This window comes from Athene cunicularia (assembly GCF_003259725.1).
Source record: "Athene cunicularia isolate RWA chromosome 6 unlocalized genomic scaffold, athCun1 chr6_part2, whole genome shotgun sequence".
NCBI lineage: Eukaryota > Metazoa > Chordata > Aves > Strigiformes > Strigidae > Athene > Athene cunicularia.
The window spans coordinates 7067399-7092759 of record NW_020799106.1 but is presented as its reverse complement, the minus strand read 5'-3'; the positions used below and the strand labels follow the sequence as shown (position 1 = coordinate 7092759).

At 51.6% G+C, this 25361-nt stretch overlaps 1 protein-coding gene across 4 annotated transcripts in view; it reads left to right on the top strand.

Annotated features, from left to right (window-relative positions):
• CDH23 (cadherin related 23) overlaps window positions 1–25361 on the top strand; it is a 203146-nt gene that overhangs the window by 122353 nt on the left and 55432 nt on the right. For all 4 annotated transcript variants that reach the window (XR_003398737.1, XM_026851852.1, XM_026851851.1 and 1 more), the window contains exons 13-21: window positions 14483–14547; window positions 15090–15327; window positions 15984–16089; window positions 16478–16605; window positions 19827–19899; window positions 20180–20296; window positions 20868–20980; window positions 23027–23134; window positions 24365–24554. Coding sequence is in view for 3 of the 4 variants with exons in the window: in XM_026851852.1 (XP_026707653.1) it covers window positions 14483–14547; window positions 15090–15327; window positions 15984–16089; window positions 16478–16605; window positions 19827–19899; window positions 20180–20296; window positions 20868–20980; window positions 23027–23134; window positions 24365–24554 (1138 nt within the window). In the remaining variant the exon portion in view is untranslated. The remainder of the gene's footprint in view (window positions 1–14482; window positions 14548–15089; window positions 15328–15983; window positions 16090–16477; window positions 16606–19826; window positions 19900–20179; window positions 20297–20867; window positions 20981–23026; window positions 23135–24364; window positions 24555–25361) is intronic.

The following is a 25361-nucleotide window of genomic DNA, read 5'->3' as shown; positions in this document are numbered from 1 at the left end:
AGGTTCTGTGACATGCATTTGGAGGGGCAGTGGCTTTCCAGGGTGCTAAGGATAAATCAGGAGGTTTATGAAATTGAAATGAACAGGGGAGTGCGTGGGCCCCGTGAGCAGTCACTGAAGGACAATGGGTGGCTTCCCACCAGCCGTGGCCAGAGATGGCTGAGCCCAGGTGGCAGGGCAGCGCAGTGCCTGCAGCTCCTTCCCAGCAAGGAGGGGAGCAGCTAAAACCACAGAGGCCGAGGCAATGGGAGAACACTGATCTTCTGCCTAGCCTGACATCCTGGGAAGGAGGAGAAGTCACTCCCAGCAGCCCAGAAGACTCTAGGCTGGTCACTCATCTTCCAGCAAGCACTTCCCTGCTATCCCCCTTGGCTGTGCATAGTCAGGTGGGCGTAGGTGAGGGGAAGAGGTTTCCTTCCTGCCAGGCAAGCACCCTCCTCACTGCCGCCCTTTCCCCACTGCCCTCTGCCTGGCCAGTTGAAAATGGAAAGGCAAAAAAAAAGAGCAAGTAGACTTCATTTGTGGTGACAAATGGCCATTCGTCTCTGCAGCATTTCAGCTTCTAATGTCAGTGACAGCAGAGAAACATTGCCTGTTACACATATAAATCAACTGTAAAACACCCCGAAGTGCAGGCAGCCAGCAGGGACCCAGAGCCGCTGCCCGCTTTCCGCTTTCTGCTTCTTTGCCTTTGCCCAGAGATGCGTGGGCTTGGATACACACCCCTACAGCTTCCCGGGCAAATCTGTTACTTCCCTGGCATGGCACGGCCTTGTCCACCCTCTAAGATTTTGTTTGTCTGCTCTTTGTTTTCTGTTTTGCATTCCCTCCATCTCCCTGTCCATCCGTCCATCCATCCAACCATCCATCCATCCATCCATCCATCCATCCATCCATCCATCCATCCATCTTTTTAATTCTGTCCATTTAAGGCGTTTATCATATAGACTCAGGTAGTCATTTGCTTGCACAAGAACATCTGGAGAGTCCAGGCTTCACAGGAACGGCTCCTGCCTTGTGCAGGGAGGCTGCAATGTGCCCAAAGGCAGCCTTCTCTCCTGCCTCCATGCTCTTTACCTGTGTGAAGAACCCCTTAGGCCAGAGATTGCTTGTGTGCTTGTTTTTGCAGAGACCAGTGTGAAGGGGTCCTTACTCCAGTCAAAGCTCCCAGGTTGATCCATAACATAAATCATTGCAGTCTGGAGTTATGTGTGTGTTACAACCCAGCGGCTGAGCAGAGGGGTGAGGAGCCTGGCCCGAGCTCTGCAGCTGTTGGTGACTTCTCCCCATACAAACTTCTCTTTTCCTCTGCCCCAGGCCCTGCTGTGCAGGGGAGAACCAGGCTGGGGAGGCTCAGAGGTCCCACATAGTAGCACGCTCCCTCTCTGAAGCTAGGGTGTAGCAGGGAGGTGACCAGAGCTCAGCCTGAAGATATGGGCAAGTTCTGCCCCAGCTACCAACAGATAGTGAAATATTTTTTTTTTTTCTGAAACAACTGGCCATGAAGCCTTTTAATAACATAACAGAAAAGGTCAGAGAAAGAATTTCACACTTCTTGAGCAAGCAGGCAGCCAGTATAACTTCATGCCTTCCAGGAATGAGAGGCAGCAAGAACATATACTGCACCCTAAATTAACTGGGGCTCTGACACCCCCAACCAAGTGCTGCCTGGGCAGTTGGTGGCTTTCGATGGGCACTGGCTTTCCTAATAGCAGGGAGTGGGCTGGAAAGCTGTGCCCTGGAGAGGGTGTGGTGGGCGAGGGTTCTGGCATGGGGCATGGGGGTCAGGGCTGTGTGCGGTAGGAAGCCCTGGGGCAGGACTGGGTGAATGGCCCTGTTCAGCTGTAGCCAAGATCAGTGACTGTGATGGGTTTAGCAAGCATCTTCCAAAGTGGGTCCCAACACCTGGTTTCTCCTGGGGTGAGAGGAGCAGGAGAGGACATCTCCAGCCCTGTCTCTTCCAACTGAGAAGCCCAGTAGCTGGAGGAGAGGATGAGTTGCTAGAGTAGAGACACATCCAGATATCTCAGACCAGATGGAGGATAAATCCATTGCAGAGGGGAACAAATCAATAGGCAGATGAAGGAGGGACAGACAAAAGGGCATGGTCTGACGTCCACACCACTATCTAACAGCATCAGTACAAGCTTTGCAGAAAGTGAGGTCTGTCACCAATGGTGACGTTCCCAGGGCAACTCCCCTCTGCAGAAGAGCGGGTGTGTGGGAGCAGGGAGTGAGAGGGAAGACCTAGGAGGAATGCCCTCTGCTTTGGGATGGAGCACTGAGCAGGGTGTAAGGTCCAGGACTAGGGAGGACCTGGTGGATCCAGTTTTTAGTCCTGTTTGAGTCCAGAGGCAGAAGAAGCCCTCAAGTATGTGTCCTCATGCATCCTGCCTCGTCGCTGGCAGCAGGGAGTAGTATTGCTGCTTCACAAGCCCTCGCGTAGCACATCAGCTGAGACAGGAGCAGAAAGAAAAGTCTGAGGGTCCTATGCCCAGTGCCTGTGCAGAGGACTGATGTTGGTCAGGCATCAGACCTAGCGGCTCAGTTCTCTGCTCCTTCCTTTCCCAGTCATGGAAGGTTTGAAAGCGGTCCCCTGGGCTCGTATCCCATTAGTTGTGGTGGGGCTCCCATAAGGAGCTCTTCTGTTATCTGAGAGGGGGAGAGGCATTTGCCCTAGATGGATCTTTCAACTGGGAAACTTTCTGGGGTGTAAGAAGCTATGAAAACATGAACTTGCTTCTGGGATCACCAAGATTCAAGACAGCTTTTAGCGAGCTCCCCCCAACAGGAGGAGGAGCAGGGGAGTTCAGCATCTCTCCTGTCCTTTTGGTGATGCGCTGGGGCTCTGGCACCAGCCGTGCCCCTCACGTGTGGCGGAGGATGCTTGGCTGGGAAGAGCAGGGAAGGTGTGAGCCTGTGTTCACGCCTGTCACACTGAGCCTGTGGCGTGCCCAGGTCCTGCTGCCTTGCAAGGCTGTAGGGCCTGAGTGCCATGGTGGGTGGAACAGGGAGCACAGTGCCTCTCCAAACCTGCCTTTGGACACTGCTGCTTTGACAGCAGCTGCCATGAGCTGGCGTCAGCATGGTTCCAGCTTCCCAAAAGCCGGGGACCTGCACGGTGGTGTAGACACGTGCCTCTCTCTCTCTGTTACTGTGTATTTGCTAGACCTGGAGGAATGGGGAAGGGGCCTAAGATGACCCAGTGGGAGGTAAGAATTAAGGGGTGGGAGGTCTCCTTAAGCTCCTCGTACACTACAGATCTGCACAGCGAAGTCCTCCTGAAAAGCTCTGATAACCAAAATCATTAAAGCCCAAACAAACCAAGAGTAACTTGTTTTTAACACAACAATGCATTTGATTTGCCTTGAAGGGTCTGGAGAAAAATGGTTCTCCAGGGAAGTGTGGAAAGTAATCCTAGCTCTGTGATCCCTCCTCTCCGCTTTATTTACCTAGGTCTGGCTTGGCTGCACAGGCTGGGATCGGTTGCTGCAGGCTTCATCAGCTGCCTGGCAAGCAGGAGCCAGCTCAAGAGGCTGCTGCTGCGTGGCCCCCTCCCAGCCTGTGCTCCCTGCCACACGGCGGGGATGAAGAGGGGGGATGAAGAGGGGTTTGCAGGGAGTGCATTACTCAGCTGGGCTGCCCACCTTCGACCCCCTTAACCCCTGCAGTTCCCAGTGCTCTCCTGCCAGCTCTTCCTCACTCAGGCCAGTCAAGGAGACAGCTGCCCATTCAGGCACCTCTCTCGGTCCAGCCATACTTGAAAAATAACATCAATGTCTCGCCTGGATGGTTGTGTAGAGATTGGTCCCAAATCCTTGTCGAGTTAGTGACTTCTTTCTCCCTGGGACCTTATCCTGCCACATCCTTGCAAGGTTATGCTCTTTGCCTTGCCTGGTGTCCTACTTACTCAGAAATACCTTTGGTTGAGGACGGTGCTGAGTTTCTCCCTGTGACAACTACCCTCAAGAAGTCTGAAGGAGATGCTGAGACTTTTCAGAGCTTTGAAATGTTCCCCACACACACCACTGGTGTGCTTTCCTGAGTTATCTTTTGCAGACCCTCAGGAATAGTCTGAGCATCTCCAGCAGTCCTCAGACTTCAGACTATAAACTACAGTGCCCGATTCAACCATCAGGAATCGATTTCAGCGTGGGAATGATTTTTTTTGTAGCTTGTAGTATGCAGCAAGGCAGGTAAAATAAGCACTGTGTTCCCTTGGGGCTTGATAACCTGAATCTGTAACATAGTCTTGTACTTTAAAAAAGACCGTTTTTTGGGGTTTTTTTCCAAGTTTCAGGTTATTTTATGGAGGGGGAAAAGAGAAGGTCCCTCTGTCTTTTTTTGCAAATGCATTCGACTATATATTTTTTATATATGTATGTGTATATATATTAGGTTTCTTATATATATATATATATATATATATATTCTGGTTCACATTCTTGAATAGTCCCTTTCTGCTACCCTCCACGGGTTGTCCCCTCCCTGATCATCATCCCCAACACATCCATTCACCTGGATTCTCATCTTTCCCCTCCCTGCCACTGCACTTCCTTGGGAGAAGCCTTGTTAGTAATAGCCTAATGAAGTAAATGCACTAATTAACCTTCCATTACTCTCCTCATTAAGGCAACCTTTAATTTGGTTGGCAAAGTTTCTCTCCTTTACCACCCAGCTGTCAGTTTTCTTCTGCTTCTTCGATCTCTCTTTGGCCTTGCATCGGGGATGGGAAAATCGATCCCACCTTGATTTTCTTTCCCGTTCTTTCAGCCAGCTGTAAACGCCAGTCAACAAGAAAGTAATAATGTAGTTTTCCCACCCTGGGAAGGAGAGTTGCAGACATCAATAAGCACCTATTTAAAATGCAAATCATTTTCTCAATCAGTTGTCAGCCTGCCGCTGGTGCGAGTTTGGCAGAGGCATGAGGATGCTGTGCTCCATGGGCTCCCACATCCTGGCCCGGAGCTTTGCAGCGATCCTGGGGCAGCTTTGGGGTTCCCGGGAGGGTTGCATTCCTCTTGGTTTGTCCCACTTCAAGTGTATGTTTGCAACAAACCTGGGGGCTTTCCTCCAGTTGTCTGTGTAGCTTTCAGGTCTTACCCTACCCTGAATCCCCCATCCCTTTGGCCAAGGGAACTCACTATCCCCTAACATCTGCGTAGCTGCTACTGTCTTTTGTTTCTTATTATCTTCAAAGCTTTTCTTTCCCTCCTTTTTCTTGGAGAAAAAGTGATTGCAGGGGGCAGAAGTAGTCAGAGATAAAAGGCAGTAGTTGTAGAGACTGAGAGGGGGAGCTGGCTGTAGCTTTGAACAGCTGATGGGCGAGGTGGTGTGCCGAGGGGCTCAAAACAAGCTGCGTTTCTCTCTCACATGGTGATGGTGACTGTGTGGACCAGCTTTGAGGGAGACCCTTTGTTGCCCCTAATTTTGAGAAGGTTGCATGGAGTAAGGAACAGAGCCAGTCAGAACAGGGAGTGGAGTGGGGAAATACCTTGCAAACCAATACATGGATGAAAAGGCTTCCAGGGAGGAGCATACTTTCAGCTTCTGTGGGGAATCATGTAGGAGAGAAACCATCCCCTGTGCTCTTCCAGCATTAGGACCAGAGAATAATGCAGTCCAATATCTCACAGGGCGTTGGTGGTCAGTAGGACAGCATTCCCTGACGCTGCCATGAGGATAGCACAGGGCTTCTCAATCTTTTCCAGTTGACTGGCTCTCTAAATTTTGAGCAGGAGGTTGAGTCTGTGTCCTGCTCTGCAGGGAGTCACCTACCACACTTACGTTAGAAATAGCTTGCACCTCCTCTGCCTTCCCACATGGGTTTGGGGAGTACAGGATGGTCAAACACAGGGAGAAAAGGACTCCCAGGTCAGCCTCCATCCTTTCTTTCTACTTGAAGTGGATGGAAAAAGTATCGGAAAGCCCTTGCTGGAGAGGGTGAACACCAGGGAGGTGGTAATGGGGGACTGCCAGCCAGACATCCAGGGTGAGCTGGGTGTTGCAGAGGATGAGCTCAGGCATGGGGACAGGACGTTAAGGAAAGCAGGAGGGAGGTCACAGGACACTGGTGGGAATATGAAAGCATAGCTCAGCAGCAGCTCATGGAGGCTGGAGAAAGAGAGACACTCCTAGCTGGACATTTCTGATATCCTCCAAGCCTGGACTTCATCACTTCTTCCAGCCCTTCTCCCCTCCCCTGGCCCACACAGCTCACCCTCCCCGTTAGCATCTTAATTGATCTTGTTGTTCTCAATCCTCCCGGGTGCTCCAACTCCAGCTATGCTTAAACAGAACAAAATCTCTTTCAATTTCCCCACCGCTTAAAAGAAAATTGAATCCTTTATCTGCAAGAGGAGAAGAAAACTGAAAATACATGAAACAGTAAATAGTTAAATAATCAAAGCAGACAATTCCAAATTGCCTGGAAAGTTAAACATGAATGGCTTGTCTTCTTCCTGCATGCTTCTCTTTAAAAAAAAAAAATATATATTTATATACTTGCACTCCTTGTCCCTGTTAAATATTCTTATCAATCCAGCTCTGTAAATAAAGGGAAGGGGAGGAGGGAGTTACCAGGTAGCAGCGTGATTGACGGATCTGAAGTCCTCGTCTTTCTGTCAGGGCCCAGTGCTCTTTGGCTGTGTTTATCTCTTTAATCTAAATATCAATCCGTAAGACCGAAATGGGGTGGAATAGGAATCATGACAGCCGGAGCGCTGAGCAGAGAGACACTTATTGCAGCTTTTGCAGCCGCTCCCTGTCCTGATGGAGCTGTCAGGATAAATGCACAGCTAAAGCGCAGAGGTGGGAAAAAAAAACCACAAACAAAAAACCAACATCACCCCCCCCCAAAAGGAAGTCAGTCCACCCTCTGAGATGAAAAAGAAAAACATGGAGTAAATGCAGACCTGCTCCTGTCCAAATTGCATCTTGCAAAGCACCATCTGGGCAGCAGGATTCTCCTCACCCTTCCCAGTGTTCCCAGTAGGAGTCAGGCTTGGGTGGTTTTCCCTTGCTGCTGGCTTTAGCTGGTGATTTGGGAGACAGCTGGGAGATCAAGGGAGAATTTTTCCCAAGCTGGTGCTTGCTGCCGTGTGAACACCCTGGTTTTACACATCCTTCTCAGCAGTCCCTTTAGGGCAATCACTGTCTTCACCTCAACACATCCTCTCCCAGGCTCAGCACCTCTGAGCAAGGGCAAGCTCCATCAGAGCCACAGCTCCTGGGACTCTAATCTGGTTTCCAAGCTGGCTTCCCCTGTGCCCCTAGCACCCACGTCTCTTCCAAAACAGCCAGGGCTCTGTTTATCAAACAAAGAGCTCCCATGTGAGTCAGCACCCAGCGGGTGCCTTTAGCTGAAGCAGTGCTGTGACAGAGGAAAGGTCACCCTGTGGCTAGATGACCTTGTGCAGCCCCTCACGCTGCTGACAAGCTGCTGTTGGGGTGTTTCAAGGCAGGCTAATTTACCTAAACTGGGCGTTTGGGGAGCTGAGATGTGTACATCAACCTCCTTGAGATCCGTTGCACCACCCAGAGGCCGCTTCTGCCTCAAGCCAGAGGCTCTGCTTCATCTTCCATGGCTGGCTGCTGTGCCCTGTAACCCAAACTCTTTCGGCTATCTCCACTCAGAGAAGTAAAGCCTAAGGCTCTCCATGCCCTAAAACACCCTTAAGAAGTGCCTGCTTGCTGTCTGACTGGGACTCAGGTATAGTTTCCAGCTCCTGGGGAGCAAGGATGTAGTCTTCCTCGAGCTCAGTTTCTGGACCATGGTTTTCCTTGGGCTGATCAAGGAGCACTTGCTCTCTCTGGGAATGCCTCTGCTTGGCAGGGATGTGTTTTGGGCTTGCTGCCCCTTGCTGACAAATTAAAAAGCCTGCTCTCCAGCCGGGTTTGCTTCACATTAGGAGCAACCACAAGTTGCATCCAGTTTCAGGGTGAATTATCTTCGTTCCTGCTGGAGAAAGGTTGGGCATTGCCGTTCCCTTTCCCCAGGCCAGGATACAATATATTTGTGTCCATCTCCAGGCAAGGATTGATTCAGCTCTTCCCTCCTCCTCCTCCTCCTCTGATTTTGTCCCCCCTCTCCCTGCTGTGCCCCAGATGATGCTCGTCACAATGGAGTTGCAGATGGTGGGAAGTGTGACAGGCTTCCAGGAGCTCTTGCGAATACTTCAGAGATCATTGGGGATTTATATTTCCTCCATCAGACTTTGACCTTAATTTCTTCCATTTTGCTGGGCTGTAAAATTCATTAGAGACCCAACAGCAAAGTGATTGAGATGTCAAGCCAGGCAATTGTGTGGTTATTTAATCTATCAGATGTGCCGCTTGCCATTTAGGTGGACAACAGGAGAATATGAAATCAATACGGTTCATTAGTGGAGTACTTGTGCCCAGCTCCAGCGTGGAGCTCCAGTAAAATCCACCAAGGTGGGTGTCTTTGTGTCACCTTGTGCAGTGGAAACGCAGGCTCAAGACGCCTGCTTCTCTCACTCAAGGGTTGTCTTCTGTCGGCTCACATTTTAAACCTTGGTCTCCAGCCATTGCGACATCCTGGGTACAGTAAATCACTCCCTGCTAAATCAAGGCTGCCCAGGCAAGTGTTAACCTTGCTCGCAAGGAGCTGATGTTGCAGGGCCAGCTGTTATAAAACACAATCAAGGAGGCTGTTGTTTTCCCTGGTGACTGGCAGAAGAGGTGGGGAAAAGCTCTGCAATTCCCAGGGGGGTTGATTGGCTATTTTTCCCCCCCAGCCAGGTTCAGCACACTCCTCTGGGGTCATTAGCAGCGATTGAGCTCCCGGCTCGTCACGTGGGGAAGGCAGTGGCAGCGGTACCCCAGCATCACCCCAGTTCCCCGCTCCCGCCTCCCTCCTTCCCGGCTAATCAAGCCACTGGGCTCCAGCGCAGCGATGCCGGCCAGCTGCCGGCTCCGCTCCCCCTGATTGCCACCTCCCACCAGGCAGCTGCTCTTTAAAGGCCTGGGAAAGAGCACGGTCGGGACAGGTGATGCCGGCGAAAGAGCTGTTTTCTGTCTGGGAAGGGCATAATGACTTTAAGTAGGTTTTTCCATTGGTCTTCTTGATGCGGTTTTACAGCCCGGCGGTCGCTTCTCATGGGAGCTCTTGGCTCTTCATATTTCTCTCCCCCAAATCCCAAATCAAATTCCAACCCAGGCAGATACCAGAGGTTAGCTGTTACTGCCCTGGGACCTGAAAATTGCAATAGGCTGCATTTAAGAGGGGATGCTTGCTGTTTAATACATGCAGGTTTAGGTGGCTCAGAAAATTGGGGTAATGAGAGGGCATGGCTCCTCACCCTGGGTTTGCTTGTACCATGGTCTAAGAGACCCGTGACTGCCAATCTGCCCCAAGGAGCAAATGCACCTGCCTCATTTTCCTAGAAAAACAGAAAAAAAGTAGGAAGTAGATAGGAATCCTCCTTTCATTTGCTTTCTCCCATGGCCCAAGCCCCAGGTGCGTTGCTGGAGTGGCTTTGGTCTCCCTGCTGCCCATGCAGCATGGCCAGGGGAACAGGCAGGCAGGCAGGCGGCAGTGGGACGAGACTCACCAGGTCACTCTGGTATCCTGACAGCTTTTTGACGTTCAGTAATTGCTTTCCTACTACAACTCTTTTAAGCAGAGAGCTTCTGGCCAAAGCAATTTGCTCCCCATCAATTTTTATTTCCTGGTTTCTGCATGCGAAGGAAAACAAAGAGGGCAAATGAGAACAAACCAAGCTGGGACCTGCTCCAGCAGCTCAGTGCAGATGGAAAGGTGGGAAGAATTTGGCTCCCTTGTTGCCGGCAGAGCAATCTTCAGGCAAGCAGGACATGGCAGCCCATCCCATCAGACAACAACAAGTCATTCTTCCAACATGCTTTGTTCACCCCTGCAACCAACCTCCAGCTGCTCATCCTTGCCCAGCAGGTTAGGGGGGACCCATCTCGGGGGCTCTGCAGGGATCCATGCTACCCCAAAAGGCTCTTCTTGGCTCTTTAAGCTCTTCCCTGCTCCTCCTGCCATGCTCCCTGAAGCTGCTGTGAGTAGAGTTAATCTTGGGCAGTTTAAGGAGTCATTGAGTGGTGCTCTGCGGATGATGAATGTCGAAACCATTACCGGCGAAGCTCCGTGGAGCTGTTTAAAACTGAATTCTCCCATGTAAATTTCTGCTCCATCAATCCTGATGACATGTCAAACATTGCTATTGTTTCCCGAACAAATTGGACGACATGCCCTTTCCTGCAGATTTGCCCATGAGAGCAGAACCGTTCACTGGCTCCTCGCTTTTGTCTCTGGCTTTGCTGGCCTGCCAGCAAGTGGGCAAGGATGGTCATGATGGCCCTCGGTGGGAAAAAAGGGAGATGTCTGAAATATTTGTGCTTGGGGGATGGAGATGGATGGAGAGCTGGGCCCTGGGTATTTTTGTGCGCCTGTGATTCACATGCTGGGTGCCCACACTGTGCTGAACCTCAGTAAATTAATCCTTTGGGTTATCCAGCCTTCCTTTTCCTGCCACTCTCCCGGAGTTTATCTGTGCAAATGTGTTTTTTTTAGAAATGGGCTGCACCGATGACAGCTCATAAAAGTACAGATGTGGACCTGCGTTTTCATCTTGCCCTTTTGCAGGGTCTAGTGGGTAAATCCCACTTTAATATTCCAGGCAGGAGAGGAGCAGCTGTAAAAGCCATTTGATTGCTTCTCCAGGTGGAACCCCAGGAAACTTCCAGCCAGATGCCTTTCCTCCCCCAGCTGTGGGGATGGATGTGTGCATGCCGGGAGGGGAAAGCAGTCAGCAGTGGGGGTGAGCCGCAGGAAAACAGCTGCTGGAGAACCTAGGGAGTGCAAAAGGCCCCACAAAGCCACCAGCTCAGTGGGATTTGAGGCATTCTCCTCCCTGGGAGCCCTCAGGATTCCTTTGCAAAGGGGGTGCATGTCGCCTCCCAGCATCTGAGTATTTTTTTTACCCTTAGAGGGAAAACATTTGGTAATGCAGAAACAAGCATAGATCCAAAATTAAATATGCTGAGCGTGCATGGTTTTGCTTTTTGCATATTCCCTGTCACGCTCAAGTAACCTGCTCCGTTGCCCTGCATTATGTCCATGATGTTCAGTTGCCAGGAAAGCCATTAAGCAGGCATCACCTTCCACCTACTCTGGTGTAAATCAGGGTAATTAATTAGCCTGGCTGGAGAGGTGGTGTACAGGATAGACTTCGGCTGCCCAGCCTCCTGGCTCCTCATGAGTGGGTCACTTTGCCTTGCTGGCACTTTTGGCTGGCCCAGCATCACCACAGCTCAGGGTCCAGCCCTCCCTCCTGGCTCGGCTCCCCAGGGCCCCGCCACCTCCCACACTGAGCGACTCTGCGCTAACCTTCTTCTAACATTTGTCCTTCCCTATATTTTTTTTTTCCCAGCAAAAGAAAATTACACTTCCCCGGTGTTGTCTGTCACCTCAATAAGCACTTACAAGTGCAATTGTATGGGGCCAAATGAAAGGAATTAATTTTGCCTGTGCTTTGTGGCACTGTCAGACCTCCTGTAAATCATTATCTCATCACCAGCTGATCCAGGTGCATGGAAAATGCCTTTCTGGGCTCTGCACTCACACCAGCCACTTAGGGATTAATAGGACCTAGGGGTTCACAGAGGTTGTGGGCACAGAAGTAATGGCTGGGAAAAATCCTGGCTGGGAGGTTGAGGACCAGCTTGTACCAGGTAATGCTGAGGATGCTTAAAGTGCTCAAGGCTTTGAGGAGAGAGGACACAGGGCTTTTGCTGGCCAGCCCCAGCTGCACTTTGGGGGTCTGACACTGCAACTTGCAGCCACCTGGGCTGGTGACAGGTTTTAGGATGGGGGACTAATGCCATTATTAATTTGCTGAGGGAAGTTGGGGAGTGCAGAACGTAGATTAACCCATCTCCTCTCCAGATGTTTCCATTCAGAAGAGCAGCCGAGCTCTGGCTGGGATGAGACATCTTCACAGATGTCCTCCCTGGTGTCCTCCAAGGAGCAAGTTGCACCCCAGAGGGGGCTTGGCCCTCCAGAAGCAGGTGCTGCTCACTCAACAGGCATCACTCTGGGCAGATTTTGGCGAGTCTGTTCTATTTTGCTGAATGCAATTGCAGTGCACACAAAAAGTAAATTGTATCTTAGCAGTGGAAAGGAAAATTGGGAAAATCAGTAGGTCTGAAAGGCTGGCTCCACCAGCACACGCTTCAGCTGGCGTAAAGCAGCAGAAATTGGTATTAGGACCAGCATTGTTTAACATCTTTGTTGATGACACAGGCAGTGGGACTGAGTGCACCCTCAGCAAATTTGCCGATGACACCCAGCTGTGTGGTGGGGTCACACACTGGAGGGAAGGGATGGGCCACCCAGAGGGACCTGGACAGGCTGGAGAGGTGGGTCTGTGCAAACCTCATGGAGTTCAACAAGGCCGAGGGCAAGGTCCTGCCCATGGGTCAGGGCAATCCCCAGCACAAATCCAGGCTGGGTGAGCAGTGGGTGGGGGGCAGCCCCAAGGAGAAGGACTTGGGGGTGTTGGTGGATGGAAAACTGACTGTGAGCCAGCAATGTGTGCTCACAGCCCAGAGACCCAACGGTGTGCTGGGCTGCACCCAGAGCAGGGGGGGCAGCAGGGCGAGGGTGGGGATTCTCCCCCTCTGCTCCACTCTGTGAGACCCCCCTGCAGTGCTGGGTCCAGCTCTGGGGCACCAACAGCAGAAGGACACGGACCTGCTGGAGCGGGGCCAGAGGAGGCCGCGGAGATGCTGGAGGGGCTGGAGCCCCACTGTGAGGGCAGGCTGAGAGAGTTGGGGGGTTCAGCTGGAGAAGAGAAGGCTGCGGGGAGACCTTAGAGCGGCTTCCAGGGCTGAAAGGGGCTGCAGGAAAGGGGGGAGGGACTCTGGATCAGGGGGTGTAGGGATAGGATGAGGGGTAATGGGTTTAAACTGAAAGAGGGCAGATTTAGATTAGGTATGAGGAAGAAATTCTTCCCTGTGAGGGGGGTGAGGCCCTGGCACAGGCTGCCCAGAGCAGCTGTAGCTGCCCCCTCCCTGGCAGGGCTCAAGGCCAGGTTGGACGGGGCTTTGGGCCACCGGGGCTGGTGGAAGGTGGCCCTGACCATGACAGGGGTTGGGACTGGATGAGCTTCAAGGTCCCTTCCAACCCAAACCAGTCTGTCATTCATGAATTTACGACTCAAGCTGGGGAAGTGCTTGGGGAGGAAAAAAAATAATTAATCCCGGCTAGTTTCCATGCCTTTTCCTCCCTGCCACCCTGTGGTGTGGCAGGTAAGAGGCACAAAGGGGTAAAGCACTTTGATGTGTTCAAGCTCCTACTCTGCTGTCAAGGGTAATCAAGGCCATAGATAAATCAAGGAGGTTTCAGGAACCGGTTGTGTTCCATGCCAGTCTTAAAATACAGCCTTTTGATGGTATCTGGACATAAAATGTGTCTTTGACCCTGCTTTTTCACAGACCTGTTGGTGTCTAAGTAATCCAGACAGGACTCAATTTAGAAAATATACTGGGGGAGAAAAAGGATATTTTGGGGCTTGCATTCCACTTTCCTCACCTAAAAATAAAATTTTCTGTTCCTTTTTCCTGCCACCGCTCATGCATATTTTATATATTCATTAGAGGAAAGACTTTAAAACACGCATAAATCTTGCCTTGCTCATCCAGAGCTGACACGCTGCGTTTCGCACACCTTCCCCAGAAGGTGCTGGTTGCTTAGCCGTGACCAGCCCGCTCCAGCCCCGGCAGCTGCCAGCGCTGTACGTGCGTCCCGTCCTGCCACGGAGAGCCGGCATTGCACACCCACACCGCAGCATCCCAAGAGGCGTTGGGCCGTCGGTGGGGCTGCAGCAGATTGCACCCCCAGAAGGGCTGTCTGGCGGGAGCTGCTTGTGGAAAGCAAACTCTAAATTCCTTTCCTTGCTTTTCCTGCTTTGTTTTTTGGTCTGGGTGGGGGCGTTTTGAAGCGGGATAGGTTTTTATTTCTCTTCAGGCAGCCCCTGTCAGCGCTGAACGTGCAGGGAACGGTAGGAGCTGTGGATGCAGGGTCCCACCTCTTGGGCTTCACAGGGCCAGGACGGGTGGCCTGCAAGAATTATCCACGAAGACCTTTATTTTATGCACGCTTCCTAGATTAGCTTGGTATGTCAGGGAAAGTATGCATACGTAAAATTTTCCATGCCATAGATTTTGGAAGCGATGGTGAGAGATGTTGATGGAGGGCTGTGATCTGGAGCAGGCTGCGAGTCAGGGATCTGCTGGATAACCCAGGCAAGCACAGACAGCCCCAGCCCTGCGTCTCTCAGGTGATAAAATGCAGCACACAAGGTCTGCGCTGGTGCTAGCCCACTGGCATATGAGTAGGAGAATGTAAACAGGATGTAATGGATTCACCAGTGTGTGTAATGCAATGTTCCCATAAATACGTTCCTTTATTAATTAGCTTTTACTTTTTCAGGCAACTGACAATGATGTGGGCTCATATGGAAAAGTCAGTTATTTTTTCAGCGATGACCCTGATCGGTAAGTGTGACTGAACCACAGGCATGACTTTGATTCTTCAAAATCCCCTTCTAACCTTGCTAAGAAATCACATGACAATTAAGGTCATTTATTATGTCCTACCTGCAAGATACCCTATGAAAATCCCACGATGCTGTCTCCCAAGGGGGCGAGTTAACTTCAGCACATGCCTGATGTTCAGCACGTTTAATCAGTTTGCTAAACTGGGACCTACAGATACCAGCATTGCTTGGGATCAGTAAATGCATTTGCCAGCAAGCTGTTGGCCTGGAGCATCACATGCAACCTGCTCATGGTGGGTGATTGGGGGATGCGTGTGGGGTGCCCAGCAGAAGGGATCTGGGGGCCTCCGAGACCCTTTCTCTGAGTGTAGAGCACCACCTGCACTGCACTCTTGAAAATGCTGTGGGACATAATATCCCTCAGAAGAAAGGCATGAGGTCCATGTACCATGGTGCTAGCTGTCAGGCTGCTGCCACCCCATCTCTCCATCTCCAGTGTGTGGTCACCAGGGCTTCCCCCCTCCTTTCTTGTCCCCTCAGTTTCTCGCTGGACAAGGACACGGGCATAATCCTTCTGACAGCCCGGCTGGACTTCGAAACCATGCAGCGCTACACCCTGACGGTCATCGCTCGGGACGGCGGCGGGGAGGAGACGACGGGGCGTGTCAGGATCAATGTCCTCGATGTCAATGACAATGTCCCCACTTTCCAGAAGGAGGCATACCTGGGGGCCCTGCGGGAGAACGAGCCCTCCGTCACCCAGGTGGTCCGGCTCCGGGTGAGGGACCAGAGTGGCTCCTCCGCTCGGGACGTGTGGTGGGGAAACAGGAGCAAGTTAGGTCCCTGCCCATCTCTGCTGCCATCCCTTCTGAATGTCTTTGTGCTTTACTACAAGGTGTAACTGGGTGGTGCTGCAGCCATGGGCTGCCTCCCTCCTCCTCCTCCTCTCCTATAAGTCCTGTGTCTATAGAGCATCCCCAGGACCAGGGGCCTCTCCCAGGGCACAGGCACTGCCTCTGTATCACCTTGATCTTCTCAATGAAGTCAGCAGGCACCCAGGGGAAGGTGCTCTGTTTGTTGTTGGTGAAGTTGTAAGCCTATGCTGCGTAGGGAAGGCAGGTAGGGAAGACTGTTTGCTCCTCCAGCACAAGAATAAACTTTGCTATGATGCAAAAGCACAGCTTTTCGTGGGGCCAAGGCTGAATGAGTGCCACAGGGAGGCAGGAGAGGGTGACCCAGTGAGTCCTTCCAGGGAGGCAGGATGGGAGAAGAGGCTGGTTTACAAACCCCCTTGGGGTCCTTGAGTTTATCTTTCTCCATCACTTTTCTACTTTCTTTGCACCCAGCCTGCACCTTCCGTTCCCTCAGCTCTCTCCTGTTGCCCGCTACTAGCGCAGTTCCCGTGCTCACTGACTCTCCCTGCTCACACCCTAGGCATCTGACGAGGACTCCCCTCCAAACAACCAGATCACGTACAGCATTGTGCAGGCGTCTGCCTTCCGTGACTACTTTGACATCACGGTGTCGGAAGGGTACGGAGGTAAGCGCTTGTCCTGGGACCATGGTGCCCCTGACAAGCAGCAGCAGCTTAGGCTGCACTCACAGTCCTGCAGGCAGTCATGTCAGCAAGCTTTAAGAAGCTGCTTCAGCACCTTCTGTGCATGTCCTCACCTCGCCTGCAGCATGGTCCTTTGCAGCAGGGCTTGAGCCAAGCTGCAGCAGAGCCCTGTTTCTGTGGGTGTACAGCTCACTCCGGGTTATGCCAGAGGAACTCAATAATGCCCGACGCTTGTGTTTTCAGGGCACTGCCACCTGGAGCAGGCCCTGTTGGCCCTGGGGAGGCGGTGTGGACGGGCCACCTCCCGAGCCTGCCTGCCATCCTGCTTGTGTGAATGTTCCCCTCACCACCCCGCTCTGCAACCTTTCAGTGATCAGCGTGAACCACCCCCTCGACTACGAGCAGGTGGCCAATGGGGTTATTTACCTGACTGTGATGGCCAAGGATGCTGGCAACCCACCACTCAACAGCACCGTCCCCGTCACCATCGAGGTGTTTGTAAGTACGGCACCCGCTGACGCTGTTGTGGTTTCCCTGCTCCACAGCAGTGCCATTAATTTATCAATAACCCAGAAAGACTGTCCCACCCATGGATGTGTACATGTGGATTGCAATTACATGTGTCTCATATAAATATATGTGCCACATGTCTCATGTACATATGTGTCATATGTGTTGGTTAAAGAAACACTGTGCCTGACATTTGGTAAGGTCTGAGTGACAAAAGGTGAGTGAGAGGGTATCTGAGGGCTGTCCTGACCTCACGCACCTCCTCCCTCTCAGCCATGCACGATGCATGGGGAAGCCACTGGAAGTAAGGTGGTAGGAGCCACATGGGGACAGCAGCAGAGCTGGGGATGGGCTAGAGACCTAACCTCTGCCCTTGTTTTCGACTGAGGAGGTTCACTGAGTGCCCGCTGAGCTCTCCTCTCATCTCACAGGGAACTCCTGGCTAGGATGTTCTCCATGTCCATAGCCAGAGGCACTCGCTGCAGCTCGGATGCAGCGGAGAGAGCTTTGGCTGTGCGTTAGCACTTGTAGTGTCAGAAATTATCAGCCCCTGAATCAGTCATGGACAGCTGCTTGTTTATCTCCTCAAAGCCAGCTGTCCCAGCTGGGCTACGAGCTTTGCCGTGTGTCTCATACACCTGCGTAGCTGCAGACCCTCTTGAGGAAGGGTTGCTGCTGGGAGAGGCAAAGCATCTCAGCATTCCTCAGGAAGATTAGATCAGACTGTCACTTTGAGGCACATTGTGGTTTGAGGATGTCTGGAGGGAGGTATCAGCAATGGAGACAGTTTGCTTGATAACTCGTCAGTCTTGCGGTGATGCGATCTAAGCCGAGCTGGTGGCAGGATCAGTCTGGGAAGGCGAAGAAGATGAAGTCCATGGTGCTGTAGGATGGGAAAGAAATCCTGTGAGCGTGCCTCTCCTCCAGCTCCCTCACTGTGCTCAGTACAGGGGGAATACAGCAGTGTTGGGGGAGTTAGTGATGGCTAAATACATCTTTCCCATGACAGTGTAAACGCCTCTTTCTAAAGACCACACTTCAGTGGGTCATCTCCTCTGGGCTGAGTTTGTACACTGTTGGGTTTTCAGTAGCTGTCACTTCTCCCACTCTCAACCAAAGGGCTTTTCTCCTAACTGGAAAAAGTGGCGGGGGGAAGCAGAAAATAGGAAGAAAATGAGGAGGAAGGGTTTCACGACAGCACTTGAGGAACAAGAGCTGTGAAAAGGCAGAAGGAGAGCGAGTGCGGAGGGAGGTAATTTTTTTTCATCCTTTGGTTGTTGGTTTTTAATAAAGAAGTCAAACTCGCCTTGTAGATTTCCCATTAGGGGACAATACGCTTTTGTAGAGGGAGCTGCCGAATCAGAACTAATAGTGCGCGCCACGCCAGGATCCGGGGAAATATCACCGCTAATAAGTTTCTGCCTCGCTCCCTGCCGCTGACGCCCTGTTCGGGGCAATGAGCCAGCGACTTATAGCATGCGTATGTCTGGAGGAAAGGGGGCTGTGTGCTTAGCGTGAGCATCTGTGATTCTCAGCATCCCTGAAGATGATATGGCGCCTGTCTGAGGGTAAGGATGTAGGGAGCAAGGCTGAGGGTCAGGGGGACATGGGAAGCTGTTTTTAGCTGGCTACCTGGATGCCCTCTCCCGTGGGAGTGGAGGAAGCGTGCCGGGTCCTGTCTGGCATCGCTGCGGGTGCAGCAGGAGACACGTGGGAAGGTTTGGAGTTCATGCTGCTCAGTGGGAAGTGTCCTTCTCAAGTAGAAAAGCCACGTGCTGCGCTGCGGGCAGGTGCATGGCAGGTTCAGTAAGATGGAGAGCTGGCCAGGGGCAAGCCCCTGCCTCCCGGGTTGCCAGCTTGCCGGGCTGTGGCTGTGCCGAGCACGGCCTGATGAACTCAGGACCACTAAATGAACAGCGTGGTGTCTGCTCGGTCTTGCATCTGTCCAGCCTGCACCATGGCACAGCTGATTCAGGATTCAGCTGCAGCATACGGGTGCATGCTCAGCCTCTCCGTTTCCTTTGCCTTTAACCTGCCCAGACCTCCTGGCTTTGCCCTGGGGGGATGACCCCAACACAGCCCTGTGAGGAGGAGGAGGGATGGTGACGGCAGCACCCCGGGCAGCTGGCAATTTCCTCATTACCCTCAGAGGAGGTGCGGTGAAAGCTGAGTGGTCCAAAGGCTGATTAAAGACCACCTGCTTCCAGTAACAAGAGCGGAGGATGGTAATTTAATTGCAGTACGATGGGCATCGTTGGCATGTGAAATTGCCTCAGATATCAAGTTCAGTGGCAGCAGGAGCAGCTGAGCCTGCAGGTCCATCAGCAGCCTCCAGGTAGAGAGCATCTCCAGAGCAACCCCAGGGAAGCGGTGAAGTCCATAACGGTGTTTTAATGTCCTGGCGGCTACATCCTTCCCTCCATAGGCAGTTGGGTTTGGTTCATTTAAGGCAGATTCTTAACATTGTTTAAACAGCATTTAAAGCTCCCCTGGGGGAGCTTTGAACTGGTCCAAAATCTGTTTGGAGGGATGTTTCAAGCAATTGCTCCTGCCTGGTTTCTCCAGGCTGACTGTAGTCACTGGCAGAGACAGGTTTGGAGGAAGCGTGTTGTTATGCAAAGCAGCTTCCCTCCCAAAAAAAAAAAAAAAAAAAAAAAACACCTACAGCATTCCTCCACTTAAACAAATGCAGCAAAAATTTATCAGCTTCCCTGATGGGTCCAGTTTGCCTGGGGGCCTCATGGCCGTGGTGACCTGGAGCACTAAGCTGCTAGTGTGCTGCTCCGGGAGGGAGGAGCGGGTCTGTGCACAACGCTGCTGTGCTTCGTGCTGTGTTGGAGTCTTGGAAGGCTTGCGGTGGAGGCAGGAGCAGCTCAGAGGATGCTTGGCTGCAAACAGCTGCGGTTCCTCAGACCTATTGTGTATTGCCCAGGATGCTGGATAACGAGATAGTCAGTGTTGTCCCCACCTTATGGCTCAGCAAAGTCACTGACAAATGACTTACCTTAACCTCAGCTGCCTCTGCAGCGAAGCTGTGTACTCAGACCTCCACTGCCTTACCCCTAAGGCCGTCTTCCCCATGCTGGTGCCTTGAGCTGTTCACATTTTGAGATGCAGTTGGGCAGGAGCATCCCAGTACCAGACTTTTGCAGCTCATTGACCATTTTGCCTTTTTCCCAGTCAGCCTCTCAGCATTCTCTTTGCTTCAGGATGAAAACGACAACCCTCCCACGTTCAGCAAGCCCTCCTATGTCATAACCGTCGTGGAGGACATCATGGCAGGTACGCGGCATGCTCCTGCTCCTTCTCCAGGCTAGCAGAAGGGCCCTGGGGGGGGGCTTGCAGCAAGAACAGGGTAGGTGATGGCTTTTGGGGAGCAAAAGACAGAGACCTTGGCAGAGTTTCATAGACATGAGGTCTGGGGGCTTGGCCCCACTGTGCATGCAAGTGAGGGGACCCCTTGGCCCAGTGACCCATGTGAAGTGGGTGCAGAAGCAGTGTGGGGAGAGTTGCTCCAGGCAGCGAATGCCTCATCACCGCCCTCGGTTCTGCTTCCCTCAAGGAGCTACGGTGCTGTTTCTCAATGCCACGGATATGGACCGGTCCAGAGAGTATGGGCAGGAGTCGATCATCTACTCTCTGGAGGGCTCCTCACATTTTCGGATAAATGCTCGCTCAGGTGAGCCTCCATACACGCTCTTCCTTTCAGTTCCCTCCTGAATTTCCCCTGGTTTTCTTCCCAATCATTTTTGCTTTCACCCTCACTCCTTCCCTCATTCTTCCCTCCTCTCCCCCAAGCTGCCTGCTTAGGAAACACAAAATTTAAGGGATTTGCCAGATTTCAGCCACCAACACTGGTTCAGTCACCGTGAGAACTTTGGCAGAGGCATCAGTGGAAGCTCAGCTCCTGGTGGGACTGGCACCTGAGAAAAGGCTTTGGCTGCAGGGGCTTACACTAGCTAAGGAGCTGCTGCCTGCCTTCCCTTGCTGGCATCTTTTTCGGTTCATATGAGCAAGAACAAGCATAAGGGATCTCAGGCGGTCATTAGCCAGGCTCCTGTGGGAAGACACAACATGAAGTTTGCAGGGGCTTGCTGACAAGCTGGCCCTTCCAGGGTCCATCTGTTTGAATTAGAAGAAAGGACCCACTTGTGAAGGATCCTGTCTCTCATTCTGAGTGTACCTTTTTTCACCGGTACCCCTATTCACCATACGACATCTCTAATCCCCCTCATCTCCTGTGGCTACAGGAGAAATCACGACAACGTCTTTGCTGGACCGGGAGGCCAAATCCGAATACATCCTTATTGTCCGGGCAGTGGATGGAGGTGTGGGCCACCACCAGAAGACAGGCATCGCTATGGTGAGTGTGTGAAGCAGCAGTTCCCATCTCCTTGAGACACTGGTGCCCACCTGGGGCTGGTGTTGGGGAGGGCTTCCCCCAGGCACCGATGCTCCAGTTCCCCGTGCTAGCAGTGTTTCATTTTAGCCGTGTGAATGGGTGAAGAGCGTGTGGTGGTGTCTGCCCTCTGAGCTGCCCCCACTGCTGCTCACAGCCCTTGCTGTCTGGGCTGTGTAGACCTTGAAATCAGGCTCCCTTTCCTGGCAAGCCATTCACCCAGGAGCCACTTCCCCTTCCAGAGTTTTACATCTCAGTTGTCCATGCAAAGGTGGTAACAGGTAGCTATATCACCTGCAGCACAGCTCCTTTTGCTCATGCCTCTTGAGAAAATGTTTAGTTGGAGAGCCTGCAGGCACACCTAGTTGGTGACTACTATTCACATGCTGCCTGGATCAAGGGTTTCCAACTGCTTTGTGATGCCTGGGCTCCTCAGAAGTTTCTGGTGACCACTGTACTGCAGATTGAAACCTACTGCTTTGCCTTGCCTTTACAGATGTCAGGGAGACCCATTGTTTGCAAAGAGTTTGTAAAAGTCTTTGAAAATAACAGGAGGTCAGAAGCCAAGGATCCATATCTCACTGCTCATGGCACCATGTCTGTTTGAACATTTCATAACATTTGGGTGCTCTTGTTCCTGGGATGCTCAGCTGGGTTGCGGAAGAGATGTGCCACACAACGTCTCAAGGTCTTTTCCAACCTAGATGATTCTGTGATTCCATGATTCTGTGAGACAGAGGGCAATGCAGAGAAATATTGTGGTTCTGCTGAGGAGATCCCTAAAATAGTTGTCACTGCTGCTGAGGGCCATCAGGAGGTGTATGATCCGAGTAGCAGACTAGAAGCTCCCTAGGGAGCCTCCCAGAGGCACATGACCGCCTTGGCTGGGCAACAACATGGCCTGTCAGATGCTGGGTTCCCCTTTGAGGCTCCAGATAAGATTATGTTCTCCCACTAGCTTTATTGAAAAACGAAACAAGGATTTTGCAACACAGATTGCAATTAGGAAAAAGAAATGCATCATGTTTCCTAAAAATTTTAAGAATATTAAAACTCAGTCAGAAGTTGGGTGGCTGATTATGTTTGTCTGCTGTCATTAGCAAGGATGTATACCCGGGACTCAGAACTGTTCCCTATAATCGCTTTTGATCTGGGAATAAGGGTCCATTCAGGGGCTTTGCAAGGTGATGGACAAGTGCCTGGGGTGCTTGGAGTAGAGGTGGGTCACCAACCTTTCCCAGGGACCATGGTGGTGCCTTGGCTTGTCCCCGAAGACTGTAGTGTCCAGGTTTGCCTCTTCTACCACAGGGTGGCCCTAGCAGCGCGGCCTGGTCCAGTGGCAGGACCTGATTACTTGGGAGCAGGGAAGACGCCAGGAGAAGCCCCACCAAGACAACCTTCGTGGGGGTGGCAAGCGCCAGGGCTCCCTCCTGCACTTCTTCCCCCCTTCTCTTGAACTGCAGCTCTTCCCTCAGGCACCTTTACAGATTCACAGGCTGAAACGGGTGATCTGGGGAGGTGAGAGACTCACAGACAATAGGATGCATCCAACAGGCTTGCTACTGTCACTTGGATGCCTTTTCTCACACTGAAAATGAAGATAGGTAACACTTCAGGGCACCATCCTCTCCTGTGCTCTCTTGTCTTTGCACCTTTCATCCCCTGTTACCATACTGTCTCCTGATTTCTAATTTATTCGTTGTTTTTTTTTTTCTTCTTACCAGTCACTCAGTTTTTTCCTTCCTTTCCTGCCATGCTTCTGCTGCACCTTCTCCCCCAGCACTGTGACAGATTTGCATCTCCCCTGCAGTGAAGTAGCTGCTTGAAAACACACCTTGTGCCCCTGTGGTTGTTTTAACTGCAAGGTAATAAGTGAGCCAAACCGAGGTCAGATATGTCAAGGAACCTTGGCTGTAAAGATGTAGGAGGTTGCTTTTCTGTGGATTTTCCCTCCAAAGGGTGAACACGCATTGTGTACCAATGCCACCTTGCTTGCTTGCCCTCTTGCAGGTGAACATCACGCTGCTGGACATCAATGACAACTATCCTATGTGGAAGGATGAGCCATACTTCATTAATCTGGTAGAAATGACCCCTCCCAACTCCGATGTCACCACGGTACGTGCAAGGGAAGGCGGCTGTTGCACTGAAAGCCTCTTCCTTTCACCTGGTGAGGTTGTTACCTGCTTGGCTGGAGCAGGGAGTCACCTCCGAACCGGTGTCACCTCCGAACTGGTGTCATCTCCAGTCAAGCATCATCTTGCAGAAGTCCATTTAAAAGGTTATTCCTGAGCCTCCTTGCTGCTGCCCATCGTGTGTTTCTCCTCTCTGATGGGATATGGTTTTCTCTCCCCAGATTGTGTGGGTTTTGGCCAAATTCTCCTTTTCTTAGCCTTGCCTGTGACCTCCTTCAAGGACCTCTCTGAAAGACATTGATTTACAGCCTTTCAAGTCCCTCTGGTGAAATAAAAGAGAAGGAGAGAGGGAAGCTTGTACTCCATCATGCCAGGAGAAAAATGACGGGCACGAAACGGAAAATAAATGAGGGAAAAGTGAAGAGAATCCACAAAATCATATAAGGAGGAAGGCTGAGAAAGAAAAGGACTTGGGAGGGGGAAGAAAGGTCTGGCAGCACAGCCTGAGCTAGAGCATGGCAGTTTTCTCTCTTCTGTGCAGCATCAACCCTGCTGCTTGGCGCCTGCTTGAAGTCGTCTTGCCTTTGACATCCCAATTAGTTGCTGGGAAAATAATTATTGTGTCACTGATACGATGTAAATTCAGCTGCGGGACAAGCAGCGGGGGCCGGGGAAGTTACGAGTGTAATGAAGTTGGGTTTTTTTTTAATGTAAATGTCCCCTGTAATTAAAAATGTCACAGGGAGAACAATAAAGCACAAAATGTCTGGTGTGGAGGAGAACTCCACCAGTGAATTATTTCCAGCATTTCCGATGTGGCAGCACAAGTTTCTCAGCATGCCTTTTTGTCCCGTTTATTTTATTTTTCTGAAGGGTGCTTGTTTTCTAGCTGGTTTTATTTAAAAGGAGGAAAGTCCATTTGATTGCTGTGTGCTCGTGTCTCTCTTGCCATGCCATTACCTCCCTGGCTTGCAGGCCAATTTTGGTGAGATTTAACACCACAGTGGAGGTCTGGAGGGTACAAAATCACTGCAAGTATCATGAAAATATACAGCTGTGTGGAGAAAGGAGAATTTCTTGCTGCTGCTGGTATGCAGAAGCCTGTCATGGGGGCTCAGCATCATTTTGAGACACTGGTCAATCTACATAGGGATGCACCGTGGGAGTTAATTCCCATCACTCCGCTTTAATTTTTGCTGCTTCTCCGTGGCAGGTGGTGGCCATCGACCCGGACCTTGGGGAGAATGGCACGGTGGTGTACAGCATCCGACCCCCCAACAAGTTCTACAGCCTCAACAGCACCACGGGCAAGATCCGCACCAGCGGCGTCCTGCTGGACCGTGAGAACCCCAATGCCCAGGAGGCCCAGCTCATGAGGAGGATCGTGGTGTCAGTCACCGACTGTAAGCCCAGCTCTGGTCCCTCTTTGCCACAGTGGTTTGTCTTGCTCTGCTGTAGCTAGAAATCGCTGGGGCTCAGGTTGCACAAGCATCGTCCTCCCCACCCTCCACTTTCCCTCCCTGATGGTTTTCACTTGTTGAGTTGAACTTTTCTCAGCCTAATTTTTTCTTTATGAGGAAGTTTCTTTTTTTTCCCTGTTTTGAGCATGTTGCAAAATTGTTTTTGAGGTTGCAAAATGAGAGTAGGTTAAAACCTGCTGCTAAAACAAACCAGAAACCTTCATAATGCAAGTGCAGTTATTTCTGTAGCAGCCCTGACAAGAAGCCTGGGAAGCAGTTAACTCCCCCTCTTCTCAGTCTGGCTCCACCAGTATCTAGGAAAATCAACTGGGCAGGTGGGGGGTAAAGAGCTGATCAAGTGGTGAAATCTATTTTTCTCTGGAAAGAGAATCTTAAACATTTTTAGGAGAAAAGGTAGAGCTATGAAGACAATTTTCTATTATCCAGCCTGTTTCCAAGAGCCAGGGGTCACACTTACCTCTGCCCCCTTCTATTTTTGCATCACCTCTGCACTTTGCTAAAGCCATCATCCCATCCATCCTGCCAGAAAGAAAATAACCACAGACTGGTCTTGCTCTTGTTTTTCAGCTGCACGCACAGGTAGCCGTTGGTCTGCCTTGCATGCCTGCTGCCAGGGAGAGATTTCCCCTGCCAGGAGGCTGTCTGTTGGCCTGATGGGCTGCAGTGCAAGGGGTAACATGGACAGCTCAATGCCTTGAGGGCCCAGCCCCAACCTGCATAGGGAGGGAG